This window comes from Pungitius pungitius, chromosome 2 (genome assembly GCF_949316345.1).
Source record: "Pungitius pungitius chromosome 2, fPunPun2.1, whole genome shotgun sequence".
NCBI classification, from domain to species: domain Eukaryota; kingdom Metazoa; phylum Chordata; class Actinopteri; order Perciformes; family Gasterosteidae; genus Pungitius; species Pungitius pungitius.
The window spans coordinates 11,546,825-11,560,594 of record NC_084901.1 but is presented as its reverse complement, the minus strand read 5'-3'; the positions used below and the strand labels follow the sequence as shown (position 1 = coordinate 11,560,594).

At 41.6% G+C, this 13,770-nt stretch overlaps 2 protein-coding genes across 2 annotated transcripts; one reads left to right on the top strand and one right to left on the bottom strand.

Moving 5' to 3' along the window:
* The first annotated feature begins 187 nt into the window (after window positions 1-187).
* dnajc2 (DnaJ (Hsp40) homolog, subfamily C, member 2) lies at window positions 188-8,402 on the top strand. Its single transcript, XM_037459786.2, has 16 exons — window positions 188-396; window positions 1,147-1,337; window positions 1,817-1,892; window positions 1,982-2,080; window positions 2,172-2,394; window positions 2,480-2,545; window positions 2,645-2,736; window positions 2,857-2,978; window positions 3,786-3,935; window positions 4,044-4,132; window positions 4,688-4,757; window positions 4,847-5,028; window positions 5,468-5,568; window positions 5,835-5,945; window positions 8,015-8,163; window positions 8,248-8,402. Exons 1-16 carry the CDS (start codon window positions 342-344, stop codon window positions 8,311-8,313), a joined length of 1,842 nt encoding a protein of 613 aa, XP_037315683.2. The 5' UTR covers window positions 188-341; the 3' UTR covers window positions 8,314-8,402.
* Window positions 8,330-13,604, bottom strand: pmpcb (peptidase, mitochondrial processing subunit beta). Its single transcript, XM_037459787.2, has 13 exons — window positions 13,458-13,604; window positions 12,988-13,125; window positions 12,145-12,231; window positions 11,764-11,893; window positions 10,954-11,152; window positions 10,737-10,816; window positions 10,346-10,458; window positions 9,837-9,980; window positions 9,390-9,550; window positions 9,215-9,300; window positions 8,953-9,041; window positions 8,624-8,699; window positions 8,330-8,534 (listed from the first exon to the last, which is right to left on the bottom strand). The coding sequence occupies exons 1-13, from the start codon at window positions 13,539-13,541 to the stop codon at window positions 8,470-8,472; spliced, it is 1,452 nt and encodes a 483-aa protein (XP_037315684.1). The 5' UTR covers window positions 13,542-13,604; the 3' UTR covers window positions 8,330-8,469.
* Between the last annotated feature and the right edge of the window lie 166 nt (window positions 13,605-13,770).

Sequence of the window (13,770 nt, the reverse complement as noted above, 5' to 3'; positions counted from 1 at the left end):
TTTGAGGATGTACTACAAATGACTAAAATATTTTTATCTAAAATAAATACTAATACAAGTTGAACGCAACGTTGTAAATATTAATAAAATGTTGCTATACATATAAAAATATGTTGAGCTTCAGAAAAGACGCGCTGCTTTATAAAACTCGTGTGCGGAACTACAGAATTGAGAATCGACACAACACGGGATTGCTAAGGGTGAAACAACGCAACTCGTTTGCGGCACTTGGTGAAAGAGGCCCATGTGGCGTGTTGATAAGAGGGCCACAAACGTACTTTCAGTAAACTCTCGTTGGATAGTTTTGGCACGTGGATGTTCTAGTAGTTCATTTTTCTAGGATGTTGTTAGAAGCGCAGGAAAGTGATGAAACGGTTGTCTTTACAACCACTGCCGGTAAGCACTGAAAGAGGCCATGGGTAGCTAGCTAAGCTACTCCTGGTATAACGTTACATGAAGACCGTTGTTGTAACTTACTTAGCTAGCACGTAGCTACAAAATAAATAAAAGAAGGAGTAGGCAAGTATTATTCGTTAATGTTATGTTCGAACAGTGCTCGGTAGAGTAAAATTGTATATGTGTGTTCGCGCTTTATTCCAACTGTTTTTCATAGTGTAACCGTGCTTCACACTTATGGTCGCATTTGCTGCAGTGATTTTTTTAAAGATTTAAGTTTAAACATTTCTATATCTATAGCTCTTCAATTGACTTAGATTGACTTACTAGCTGCTAGATCTTGTTATTTTACACACTTTTCCAGGCTGGTATGTATCTGCATGTCAGCCAGCATTTACCAGACTTCTGTAGTGGCCGAATACTTACTGTACCTTCAGATAGCGTTACCGGTGCCTATTAATAATAAGGACAGAAGAATCTGCACCTAAACGATGGTAAAGCGTTCAGCAAGTGCCTATAATCAGGTTAAATCGGTTGCCCCAAAAGTAATCATTGCAGTACTAATGCAATTGTTTGAGGTGACAGAATAGTTTCGACACTGGTTTATTTACCATTAGCTTTTTTCTAAATTGCCCTCATTTTATGTTACTATTTCAATTCTTTATTTTTTAATACAAAACAAACTCTAATATTTAGTTGGCCTGGAGAATGTAATCACCAGTGGTGCTTAACATCCGTTCTGCCTCTCAGCCTCTGTGCAGATCCAAGTGGAACCTGTGGGTCGATGGTTCGAGGCCTACCTAAAGAGGAGGAGCAGAAATGCATCTGCCTCCTTCCAGGAGCTGGAGGAGGAACAGGAGTCCTCCGAGGAGTCCGAGGATGAGGAGTTCCAGCTGGAGGAGTACCCGATGCTCCGAACACTGGACCCCAAAGACTGGAAGGTATCAGTTGAAATAGGGACATTGTTTTTATTTTTAGAGCTCATTATGACTGTAGGAGACACTCCTCAATTTTTTTTGTTACCCTGATGGTTTCTGGATTTAGAAAATGTCTTTAACTGTATTTATTTTGGGGTTTTTTCAGGTTCTCATCAGTTTTTGTCCTACCTCATCTTCCTCTTGTTATCTTGAATACAATGTTGCTAGTCAACGTTCAAACTGCACAAGAGTAAACTCAAACAAATTGAATCGGCAATAGTGTAAAAGGGAGTAATTCCTTTTATCTTCAAGATGAGAACATTATTGGAATTTTTAAAGCAAAAGATATTGTGGTAGAAAAACATCTTTGCAAAAGTACTCTGGAAGTATATTTTGTCAATTTTATGGCATTCTTTCCGAATGGGTGCTGCAACCTTTGCATTGGATTTCATTCATAGGCAGTTTCTCTTTTGAACCGTTTCCTCACCCTTTACTTGTTTCAGAATCAAGATCACTACTCTGTCCTGGGGCTCCCACACTTGAGGTACAAAGCCACACAGAAGCAGATCAAAGCTGCCCGTGAGTACATTTCTTTCCTCCTGCCCTTGTGCTTCATAAGATGGTGAAAATTACTCATCTGGTTCACATCCTCCGCTGTTTCTCAACAGACAAATCCATTGTGTTGAAGCACCACCCAGACAAAAGGAAAGCTGCAGGAGAGCAGATTGTAGAAGGGGACAACGACTACTTCACCTGTATAACTAAAGGTAACACGCAGTCTGATTGTTATCGGCACTAATGCTTCTACTGGAGGGCTCTGACCTCACTTGCAGCTTGCTGTCCTTGTGTGACCCTCAGCTATGGAAACCCTGTCAGACCCCGTGAAGAGAAGAGCCTTTGACAGCGTCGACCCAACCTTCGACAACAGCGTGCCTTCAAAGAACGAAGGCAAAGATAACTTTTGGGATGTGTATTCTCCCGTGTTCGAGAGAAACGCCAGATGGTCTTCCAAAAAGCACGTTCCCAAACTTGGAACCATGGAGTCCTCCTTCGAAGACGTTGACAATTTTTACTCTTTTTGGTAAAAAGCAAGAATAGTTTATTTTGCTGGTGTCAGAACGTTGTGTGACAGACCGTTTAAACCTGTTGATTATTTTTTGGTAAAGGTACAACTTTGATTCATGGAGGGAGTTCTCATACCTGGATGAAGAAGAGAAGGAAAAGGCTGAATGGTAAGCCTGTGTGTGTCTCAGCGATCCGATGCACTGAAACACTAAAAGGCCTGTACTACAACTTAAGTGTCTGACTGGCGTGTTTTCACTGTCATACAGTCGAGATGAGAGGAGGTGGATCGAAAAGCAAAATCGGGCTGCCAGAGCTCAGAGGAAGAAGGAGGAGATGAACCGATTACGAACACTAGTTGGTACAGTTCCGCACACAGTACAAGATTATCTAAATACATTAAAGTTATCATAGCGTTACGTCTAATGGTTTGTGCGAATAAACCAATGTAGTGAGACTGGGTTGTATTTCCTCCCTGCAGATACCGCCTACAGTATTGACCCTAGGATAAAGAAATTCAAAGACGACGAAAAGGCCAGGAAAGAATCTGAGAAGAAGGCAAAGGTGGAAGCCAAGAAAAGAGAGCAGGAGGAGAAAGAGCGAGTAAGTGTCCTTCACGTTAAGCCTAAACCCGCTGACATCACATGTCCACTCACTGTCTGTAGAAGGTAAATCAATGAGTGCCACCCTTCTTCTGGTGCCAGCTCCTAATGCAAAGCCTCTGGGTGTGTTGTCAGAGAATGTTACTTTTATTATAACTATGTATGCCTCGGCACAGCATGATTTGGCTCCCCTCCACACCCTATTCTACAGTCAGTTTTCTACCGCGGATGGTTCCTCCTTACATTAGAGGGCTTGTCAGCTGATGGTCATAGTGACAGCGCAGTAAACTACCAAAACATCGTCTTTAACGTGGCACCTGCTGAATTTCTTAAGCATTTTCAAATTTATGAAAATATTATTACATTACATGGAATTTAGCTGACTCTTTTATCCAAAGCGATTTACGTTAAGTGCATTTCAACCATAGGGATACAAACTTAAAAGAACAAGAAACAACAAAGTGCAATTTCATTAAATCAGCCGATTTACAACTTGCTATAGAAAAGACCCCTTATAAGTACATTTTAAGTGATCCAATATGTTATTGTTTTTAGTTTTCGAGGTATAGTCTGAAGAGGTGTGTCTAGTTTGCAGCAGAAGGTGTAAAAGATCTCTGATCCTGATGCCATCAAAGAGCTCATTCCACCATTTAGGAGCAAGAACAAAAAAAAGTCGTGATCTTGTCGAGTGTTTTGCTCTCAGTGAGGGAGGAACAAGCAGCTGATAGATTGGGGTTCAGATTTGCTTTTTACATGATTTGGTTCCTTTGTTGCGAAAGCATAATCAGTCCTGCTTTGTGTTCCACAGGCCCGGCAGGCAGAGCTGGATGCAGCTCGTTTAGTGAAGGAGAAGGAGGATGAGGAGGCTAAGCAGGTTGCTCAGCTGGCCAAGAAAGAGAAGGAGATCCAGAAGAAGGCCTTCAAGAAAGAGAGACAGAAACTCAGGACCACCTGCAAGGTTGATTCTCATAGCACCACCATAGCATCAGATTTGATGAAAGAGGCCCCTTTGGCATTGGACCCCTGCTTTAGTCAGAGTGTAAAGCTTTCCTTTCCCTTTCCACAGAACTGGAATTACTTTGCTGACAATGAGAGTGAAAGTGTGAAAATGATGGAGGAAGTGGAGAAGCTGTGTGACCGTCTGGAGCTGACAAGGTACAGTCAACTAACAGAGCCCACATTGATGAAGTTAGCTTTTAAACTTGAAAAAATGAAACCAACAGATAATTTTAGTTTCAGGAAGAGGCATATAATAAAATCCCATTTCCTGAACTCTGCAATTACCCCAGTAATTATCATAAATATGACACGCCGTGCTCCTATGCACAATCAAATATCATGCATCAGTCTACCACCAACCCTTTTTCATCTCTGCCTGCCAACATGTTTTTTGTAAATCTCCTTGATATTTGATACAATGGATGAAATACAATGTATATACTTTTTTATTCCTGGATGCATTTGTCATAGTATTTGCTCTTACATGTTTTTGTATATTTATTCTGCCCCAGAGCTCTATATTCCATGAAATGACTAATACATTTGTTAATAATTTAATTCTTGCAGACATTTCTATCCATATGATTTAGTTTTCTGCTGTATTTATATATTTGTTGTACAATTGTCTTTCTTCATTTTCATTGACTATATTCTACTAATGGATGTCTAAATATGAGATGTGTAACTGTATTTTCTGGTGCATATTTCCAGCCTGCAGTCCCTCAATGAGATCCTGGCATTGGGCTCCAAAGACGATAGCAAGATGGCTGTGGATAAGCAGGTGAAAAGACACTTTCACGTCTCTTTGCTATGCTGAGATACAAAACCAATACCAGAGGTGTACCAACAATGCAATGCCTCCCCCACCAGGTAAAGGAAGTGAATGCCCAGCTGCAGAAGGAGAAGGAGGCCGAGGTCCAGATGAGGCAGTCAGCTCGCAGTGCTGAGCAGGCCAGCGCAGCAGGAGGAGCGGGGGGGAAGAGCTGGAGTGAGGAGGACCTCCAGCTGCTCATCAAAGCTGTCAACCTGTTCCCTGCTGGAACCAATGCCAGGTACACACTCTCACTGTGGCCACACAGCAACAACACACACTTTTCTTATTGGAACTCCATACTATATTTGTTATGATGTACTTTAGGATTTTTAATTTTTTTATATAGCTTTTAACTACATACATACCTGTTTATTTCATGAGGTTTTCTTTTTCAAAAGTACCGTACAATGATCTTTTTGTGACTTTAATGACAGTAAAACAGCTACTGTATAAAATAGATTTATAACTGGCCTGTGTAGGAGAAGGAGGACTAGACCATCAGTTTCATGATCAAATACTGCTGACTCATGTTTTTGCTATTATATCACTGCCCCATTTAGCTTCTATTTGCTGATGTCGTCTCATCGGTCATGAAACTAGAAAATACAATTTACCTGGTGTAAAAATTGATTGCAATAGATTGCTAATTAATATTGATTCTCTCCCCACCTCTTCAGATGGGAAGTTATTGCCAACTATATGAACCTCCACTCCACTAGTGGCATTAAGAGGACAGCCAAAGATGTCATCAACAAAGCCAAGAATCTACAACGGCTAGGTAAGCTCAGATATGAGCTAGCATCAGCACAGTCATGTTTATTAATGCTAATACAGCCCTGTAGATGGAGGTCTATGGTGTGCTTGCTGAAGTGTAATGTCCACACATGGCTATCCATATGAAATTGAGGGATCTTACAACTTCTATGAAATGTATTATGGGGACAACGCATGCCCCTTGAAATATGGCTTTTAAAGATGATTTTACATAATGTATGTTGAAAAATCCTAATATTAACGATATTTATGGGCCTGTTATGTCCACAGATCCAGTGCAGAAAGATGACATCAACCGGAAGGCCTTTGAGAAGTTTAAGAAGGAACATGCCTGCGTTGCGCCGACCATCGACAATGCCGTTCCTTCAGAGAGATTTGATGGTGAGTGGAGCTGTGATGCAGGAGTCACAACAGCGTAAACTGAAGCAGTTAAATGTGATGGTGCGATCCTCCTTAACGTGAAGCTAATTTTTTTTGCGTTACCCTAGACGCTTTCAATGCTCTACATACTGTCTGGGATCATTTCTGGTTAACGTTCTGCCATTGTTTTTCTTTCGCATGAACTATGGAACTACACTATAATGTACGATATGTATACGAGGATGTATTGTACAGCTTGGGGTACCCTCACATAGCTAATGTTACTATTTAGCCATTTTTTATGATTCGGCAACTGGATGTCAGTGACGATGTGGGGCATCTAAACGTTTACAGGTTATTGCGGTACGTAGGGCGGTAAATTTGTGTTGTGCGATGATTGCACTAACATTATTTGTGATAAACAATATTATTGCAATTTTCAGGCCATTACCTTCCACAGATGATTTAATGACAATATAATAGCATAGTAAGACAAGTACGCTCTTTCAAAGAATGATTTATTCGTCAGAATAGTTAGACATTAGAATCGGAATGTGAAAAAATATATACTGATTAAATAAAACAAAACAAAAATAAGTGCAAGTGACGCATCGGGCCTGGTGCGATGCGATCGGGTTTGAGAAAATGTGTCCAGGCGGAAAAGCGCGCTGGGAGAGACCGAGCTGCCCGGCCAAAGAGGCGGATGAGCAGTCCGAGGTTCAGGTTAAAAGACCGGGTGGATGGTTGTTGTTTTAGGTGAGATTTTGGCTTAGTTGTGTTGCCTGTTTTCGTTGCCACTGTTTTCAAACGAAGTCATCGTACCAACTCGTTCACGTTATTGGCTCTCTTCTCTCATTCGGTGTAAAGCCAAACTGTTTCCACACAGGAGCTGAAGATTGCGGCTTTGTAACAAAGTCCATTTGGACTTTTTTTATCTTAATTGTCTGTAGATGTCATGATAAATAACACGGTGGGTTCACGCATTACCATCCCCTGTCGGTGACCACTTTGTCAGTGCGCGTGTGAATATTAGCCCTGATACTTCCTCAAAATAGGGCATGATCAGAGCTCTCACTGCTCTGCAGTGGTGCCTGCACGCATTGACTGCAAAGAGGTAGGGCTTCCCAGCGCGTAATTGCATGGGAAACAATCTCCCAATCGGGGCACTACGCACTTAGACTGAGGCGACGCCGATAACTCTGTGGGTTTGGTTCTGTCCCACCGTCCTTTTCATCCCTTTATGAACCCTTTCCGTGTACCACAGAGTGTGGTGATATCCAAAATGCAGTGAAAGCATGGAGGCATTAGAAAAGGATGGCACATGTGTGCAGATGGAGATAACATGACATCAGAGTATATTTATTCATGAAATATCCAATTTGGTCAGCAAAGCAATTTTTGACATTTTAAATCAAATGTTATGAGGAAAGCACCTAAAGTTGAAATCAGTGTAAAAAGAATTGAATATCCTTAATTGTAAATTATTTTTTGACGTTGTCTTAGTGACTTGACGTGTGGCAGCACAGTACATAATCAATGCTATGATGGCGCTGCTAATATTATTGCATTAGGCGCGTCGGGCCTAACACCCTCAAACTGTTACATGATTGGACTATAAAGTACCGTATCGCTTTTATAATACGGTTACTTTAACTGTTAATTGTAAATAGTTGCTTTTCAGCACAAAAAAGTTCTAGCCACCAAACGTAGCGTATCACATTTCATCATTCTAAAGAAAAAATAGTGCATGTAAGTAGCATTGGGTCCTGCACCATCTCTCATGACGTCCACCTTAATTGTCCGGTTGTGAAAGCTTTCATTGCCTGAAAACGATCATTTGTGGGGGTTTTTTGGCGATCGCCAGAGCTGAAATGTTAAGTTGTGCAAAAATAAGCTGTTAGTTTGTGTGCGCTGTGATGTGGAACGCTCGGGTCAATGTGAACAGCAACTGTACATTATTCCTGAATAATGCACCTCTCGTGATCTATTCTCAACCAATCAGAACGCTGGATTTCGTCTACTCGTATAATTTCTATATACCAGTATCGAATTTGTGGTATTCTGTCATTTTGGTATTGTCACAACCCTAGATGGAAATGCTGCCTCCTGGACCACGGAGGAACAGAAGCTGCTGGAACAATCTCTGAAGACGTACCCGGTCAGCACACCGGAGAGGTGGGAGAAGATCGCTGCTGCGGTGCCGGGGCGGAGTAAGAAGGACTGTATGAAGAGGTATAAGGTGAGTGTCAGCCATCCCGGAACTCACTAGTGCTTTTCTCCTTTAGCCAAAATGTAACCCCCCGATCCCCTCTTTATCTGTCAGGAACTGGTGGAGATGGTTAAAGCCAAGAAAGCTGCACAGGACGTTGCAGGAAAGAGTAAAAAATGACAAGAACCACAAAGAATAGTATTCGTGTTATTTTAACATTATTGTGTTGGTCTTTATTTTATAATAAAAATGAAAAGGAGGAAAAACTACATCTGATAATCAAATTCGTTTTTATTTCTGTACAGCTTGAGTTCTTTGTCTTCCGTGGCGATTTGTTCATGATCTCATCCAGAACATTCCACTGCGGATCTGGTTGTAGTCCGGCAGCTGTTCAATCGGACCTGAGGAAAAGGTTTTTGCATCATGGGTCGTTCAAATTGATTCATGCATTTTTTTGCAAAATAAATGGTATCAGTTTAGTGACACGTACCAACTGCTGCAATGGCTGGAGCCTTGTTGTAGATATATTTAGTACACACATCCTTAATGGTCGTAGCATCAATAGCCTGTTGAGAGCCAATGAGAACAAATTTAAATACAATGCAATGTAGACTCAAGTTTTAGGAACAGCTTCTGTCCACTGAATAAAGTTATGAGGTATTTTAATTGTATTGCCGAAAAGGTTGTCAAAATGTGTAGACTCTGTATGGTTGATCAATTTTCCTCAACCATACAATGTTAGACATTATTGACGGCTGATTAAAATCATTCCACGTTTTTGTGTTGAAAACCCCTAAGTTAGAACTTCTGTCCTCTCACATCAATTCTGGCCTCCAGCTCATGCAGAGGGATTCTGCGATTGTAGCACAGCATCTGTCTGCCAATGTCCTCACAGATTGGAGTTGATCCTGGAATAATTAAGTCATTAAATGGGTTAATGACCTTCATTTCCTGACCTTCTGTCGGCACTCTCAAAGGTCTGTTATGTTGAATAAAGTTGCAGTCTATGACCATCAAAATCAAGCTAGTCCAAGTGGACTGTGTTTGACTCCCTGTGCAGAGCGATATAAGGCAGCCTCACCATCAAGATGCAGCAGCATGTTGGTCTTGAGCAGGTTTTTGGCTCGTGCCACCTCGCTCTCAGTCACACTCGTACAAAGAGACATCCTAACGGGGGGGGGGCAACATTAATTTATTAGACCACCAAATGTTAAGCTTCAAAAAGCCATTGCTCCATATGTGATGTGTTTACGCACCATTCCATCTGAGTGAAATGCATCATGTCGTTGATGGTGCCGGGCTCACACACCATGTAGAGTCCCCACAGGCCTGTGTCTGTGTAGCAGGTGTTGAAGGATTGGAAGCTGTGGCACAAATTTCCCTGGCAGGCCATCTGAGCCAGTTTACTGGACAGATTCTGGGTTCACAAGGAAAATAATGCAAGTTTCAAGATGGGAGGCCACATGGAAATACACCAGTATAAATATTTACTTTACCATTTGGAAAAAAAGCATGTGCAGAAAAGGCCTGAAGTAGTTCATGCACGGAATAGTCATTCAAACCATTGTAAACGTGACCCTGGTCGTTCACGGTCATAAAACCGCATGAAAATAAATCTTGAGTCCATCACATCACTTAGGGTTGAAGTTGTCTTGTGTAGCCTGGTTTAATCAATGTACTGAAGTGAATTGGAGTCCACTCACCACACCGCCACCAAACGAGCGGTCCCAGTTTCCAATAAGCGTATTTGCCACCATGAGGGGGATGGTATCGGGGTGCGACCATCCGACAGCTTCCACGGCGATGGCAATGTGAGCCAGAGGCATCTTGTCGTCACGCACACGGATCTGAAGCAATAGCACAAAATATCCGGTCAAATTGTAACTATATGCAATTCTATTTGAAATAACGGTTTTCAATGCATTGTATGGTAAAATGCTAATGAATATATGTTATATCAATAAAGCACTTTTAAGATACTCAAGGACAAGGGTTGACGCACTAACCATGAACCTCAACACCCCTTGGTTTAAGCTCAGTTTGGGACCTTTTTGCATAGCTGCACTTTGGCTCTTTCATCTCTACTAGTACCATCTTAATAAGCAGACCCAGTAACACATACTCTATACAATCTATATAATAAGTTAAATACATCTTGAAGAAAAAGAAAAGTCAGTAATGTGTAGTATAAGTTTGAAGACCTTGACCTTACCTCACTTCCTGTAAAGTGGCATGGAGGAACTGCCGGAGCTTCACCTCTATCTCTGCTAGGAAGTTTTCCAAAATGATGCTTGGCCAAATCAATGAGCTCACTGTGTGAAACCCCTGATCAAAAACACATCACAATGTCTTTAAGATCACAATAACCTCAAAGTGCTATTTTACATTGGTATCAATTCAGGATTTTAGTCTGGTTTGAGTTATTATAATAAGCAGTAACATCGTTAACGAGTTGAATAAAGAACAAGACTTAACATTACTCCAATACCATCACAATAATAGTTTTCCCTTTCCCAAGAGTGTGAAATACATACAGATGCTGTGAATAATAACCAGGTAACAATAGGGGTTTATAGGTTCATATACCAAACATGAGCTCTGACCTCCAGCAGCAGCCAGCACAATTCTGGGGCCTTTGTAGTGAGTAGTGATGTACTCCACTAGGTCACCTCTGTTAATTGTTCTGCAATCAAATTCAAGTGTCTTAGAGCAAGAAAATAACAGCATGATTCAAACTAAAGCATGAGAAGAGCAGTAAACAAACCACACTGAGATCAGGTGTTAGCCACACTGGTTCTGGAGACCCATGTCTGTTCTTACTTGATATTCTCGGTTGGGCCCAGGATGGTCCTGCCTAGAGCCGTGGACTGGTACGCTGTAGCGTGCAGGTAATCAAAGACCACTTCCTGCAGATTGGTCTCTACTTCCTGCATCTCCCGGAGGATCACCCCTCGCTCCCTCTCGATCTCTGCTTCACCCAGTGTGCTGTTCTGGATGATGTCAGCCAGGATCTCCACGGCTTGAGAAAAGAGACAACAGGAGTGTCTTTAATGGATAAATGGACCCTTCATTTGTTTTCATTACTCAACCACATCGTTGAAGTGTCACTCAGTGTTTTATTATATTATAACATTTTTAGAGTTAGAGAGTAGGAAGTTAAAATTGTTTTTGTTATATTTTCACGCGTGGCTGTTCCACACTGTCCGTGTCCGTGTGCCGTGTCGCTCGCAGCAGCGGGGGGGGAAGAGAGCACCAGAGAAAAGCTCTCATTTTACTGCCTCCCTCATTCATGGGTTTAAGGGTATTTGTTGTTCTCATCTGCTTAAGTAGATTATATAGAGTCCTCCATTTTATTCCTTGGAGTACGTTTCATTATAAAAAGACATGCTTTGGGAAATGCTGACATCTTATTAGAATTTGATTTAACTGCTTCCTCTATCACGATTCCACCCTAAATTACATTTGTGTATATGACACTGCAAAGAATCCCTTCTGTAATATAATATGCAATTGTCTGCAGCGTCTTAGCATGTATCGTGCCTTCCTTCATCAGCGATTGACCGGTCCTGATGGTCATTACTACTTGTCAGTGTGGCCTTTATCTCACTGCGACATTCAGCTGGAGTGTACCTCGAGGAAGATCTTTAGAGAAAGCTTTGGCGTAATACACAGTTTGCTCTCGGGATGTGTAGGCATTCAGGTGAGCCCCCATGTTCTCAATCTCCAACTCCAGATCCAACTGGGAGCGCTTCCTTGTACCCTGTCACACACACACAAAAAAAGGTGGATGATTTACATTTTGAAAACTAGACATCATTCATCGTGACCATTACATTCATGCCCATACAGTGTATTCTCCTAGGTTTACTACTTGAGGTGGGGAGGCTGGAGGGCATGGGGGGGGGGGGGGGTAAATAGGTAAATAATCTTAAACATTGATGCAGATGAGAATAAATAGAATTCAAACCAGTATTCCCAGTGAAAAACTGTGCCTTACTTTTACCATCTCACCTTAAACGCCATATGTTCCAGGAAATGTGCCGTGCCATTATTTCTCTCATTCTCGTAGCGACTGCCGGCGTCTATCCAGAGGCCCACCTGGTCGGAGTCAGTAATCAACAGATTAATATCAACCACTGTGTAAAAGCTTCAGACTGAGCTATGGACGACTTCTGTAAAAACAAAGCTCAACTTTTTATTAGGCTTTGGAATCAACCATTGAAATGAGTCATGACACACACACCCTCCTTTGTCTGTGGAGTTTTGGCTTTGATATACTTTGCTGCAATATTTTGCTGCAACTATTGTGTAACTAAGCTCTTTTGGATTTCTGTTGAATAACTTGATATTGCAGAGATGTGCAACTCCTCATTTGTGACTAACTACAATTCAATAGGAATGACTGGAATTTTATTTTGTACAGCCCAAAATTGCAAATTACAAAATTTGCCCCACAAGGCTTTACATCTGTACACATACAAACTACTCTGTCCCAAAACCCTCAAGTAGACACAGGGAAAACACCCCAACAAATGAAATTGATAGGGAGAAAAAGGAGATGAAAATCTTAGGGAGCAGAGGAGGAATCCGTCTGCAATGGACGTCACGTGTAAAGAATGAACAGTGTAAAAGATGTACAATACATTCAATATTTACTTCAGATATAACCACCACCCACAGAAACTTGTCGGGAGGGAAAGGTGGTCCTTTACATTTCCGTATGTAAGTAAGACAAGGTTTAATATTTTGTCTGGGCTTTAGATTTGTCCCTCTAAAACAAGACATGTAGCAGTAAACAGCACGTCTGTGAGTGTTTGTGTGAGTGTACGTTTAGCACGGTAACTTGTATCTGACCGTGCAGGTGGTTAGCCCAGCGTCCTCTGAAGACACCCGCAGTCCGTTTTCTAAAGTGGTCACTTTGGTTTCAGGAACATTGAGAGCCACCTGGTGGGCTGCCTGAGTGGCCAACGGTCGGTGCGCTCCAGCTGCGAGCTGCAGATGAAGGACACACGGTGTGGAAGTTAACAGTCATGATGATACTGCAAAATTAGGACCGTGACGTCAGCAGTTAAAGGCCGAACAAATACATTCAACTAAGCCATTTCGTTGTTTTACTGTGCTACAAATGTCTAACTTCAGATACCGAAGATATTGAAGAGAGATAATCTTGCGATAGCCCAGCATCTAGCAGATGTTGGCTAACTTGTTAGCAAACACTAAGCCTGACCGACCATGCAGACGGCTTTTCTACCCTTCAACTCTACAGTGATACATTTAGAGGAAGCGCTGAATACAAAATAAGCCATTCAACATATACTTCTTACCCAGCTTGAATAATTTGTCTTTAGTAAATGCCTTTGAAGGAGATATTTCCCGAAAGACGTGAGGCGTTGTAAGGACGCCGCCATGTTGTTTATCTGTCAGACTCTTTAATGACACAATCAGACGCTAGATGGCGATACAGTTTCGTAAAGAAAATAAAAGCCTCATTCAATGACTTAATATTTCAAAGCATTCTATAAGCCGAATTTCAAAGAAGACCAAGGATGGGCCCTTTTGGCCTGAAACACTTTTTTGTTGTTCCACACATTTGACATTTCATTAACCATCAATTAAATTAGTCCTGCAAAAAATGTG

What these genes read in the sequence shown, in the direction of transcription:
- dnajc2 (XM_037459786.2), top strand. Translation starts at nt 342, where the DNA reads ATGTTGTTAGAAGCGCAGGAAAGTGATGAAACGGTTGTCTTTACAACC. An exon ending in GACCGTCTGGAGCTGACAAG is followed by an intron (nt 4,133 to 4,687) that starts GTACAGTCAACT and finishes GCATATTTCCAG; the next exon opens with CCTGCAGTCCCTCAATGAGA. An exon ending in CCTGCTGGAACCAATGCCAG is followed by an intron (nt 5,029 to 5,467) that starts GTACACACTCTC and finishes CCACCTCTTCAG; the next exon opens with ATGGGAAGTTATTGCCAACT.
- pmpcb (XM_037459787.2), bottom strand. Translation starts at nt 13,541, where the DNA reads ATGGCGGCGTCCTTACAACGCCTCACGTCTTTCGGGAAATATCTCCTT. An exon ending in GCCACTTTACAGGAAGTGAG is followed by an intron (nt 9,981 to 10,345) that starts GTAAGGTCAAGG and finishes CTATTGCTTCAG; the next exon opens with ATCCGTGTGCGTGACGACAA. An exon ending in CATGCTGCTGCATCTTGATG is followed by an intron (nt 9,042 to 9,214) that starts GTGAGGCTGCCT and finishes TAATTATTCCAG; the next exon opens with GATCAACTCCAATCTGTGAG.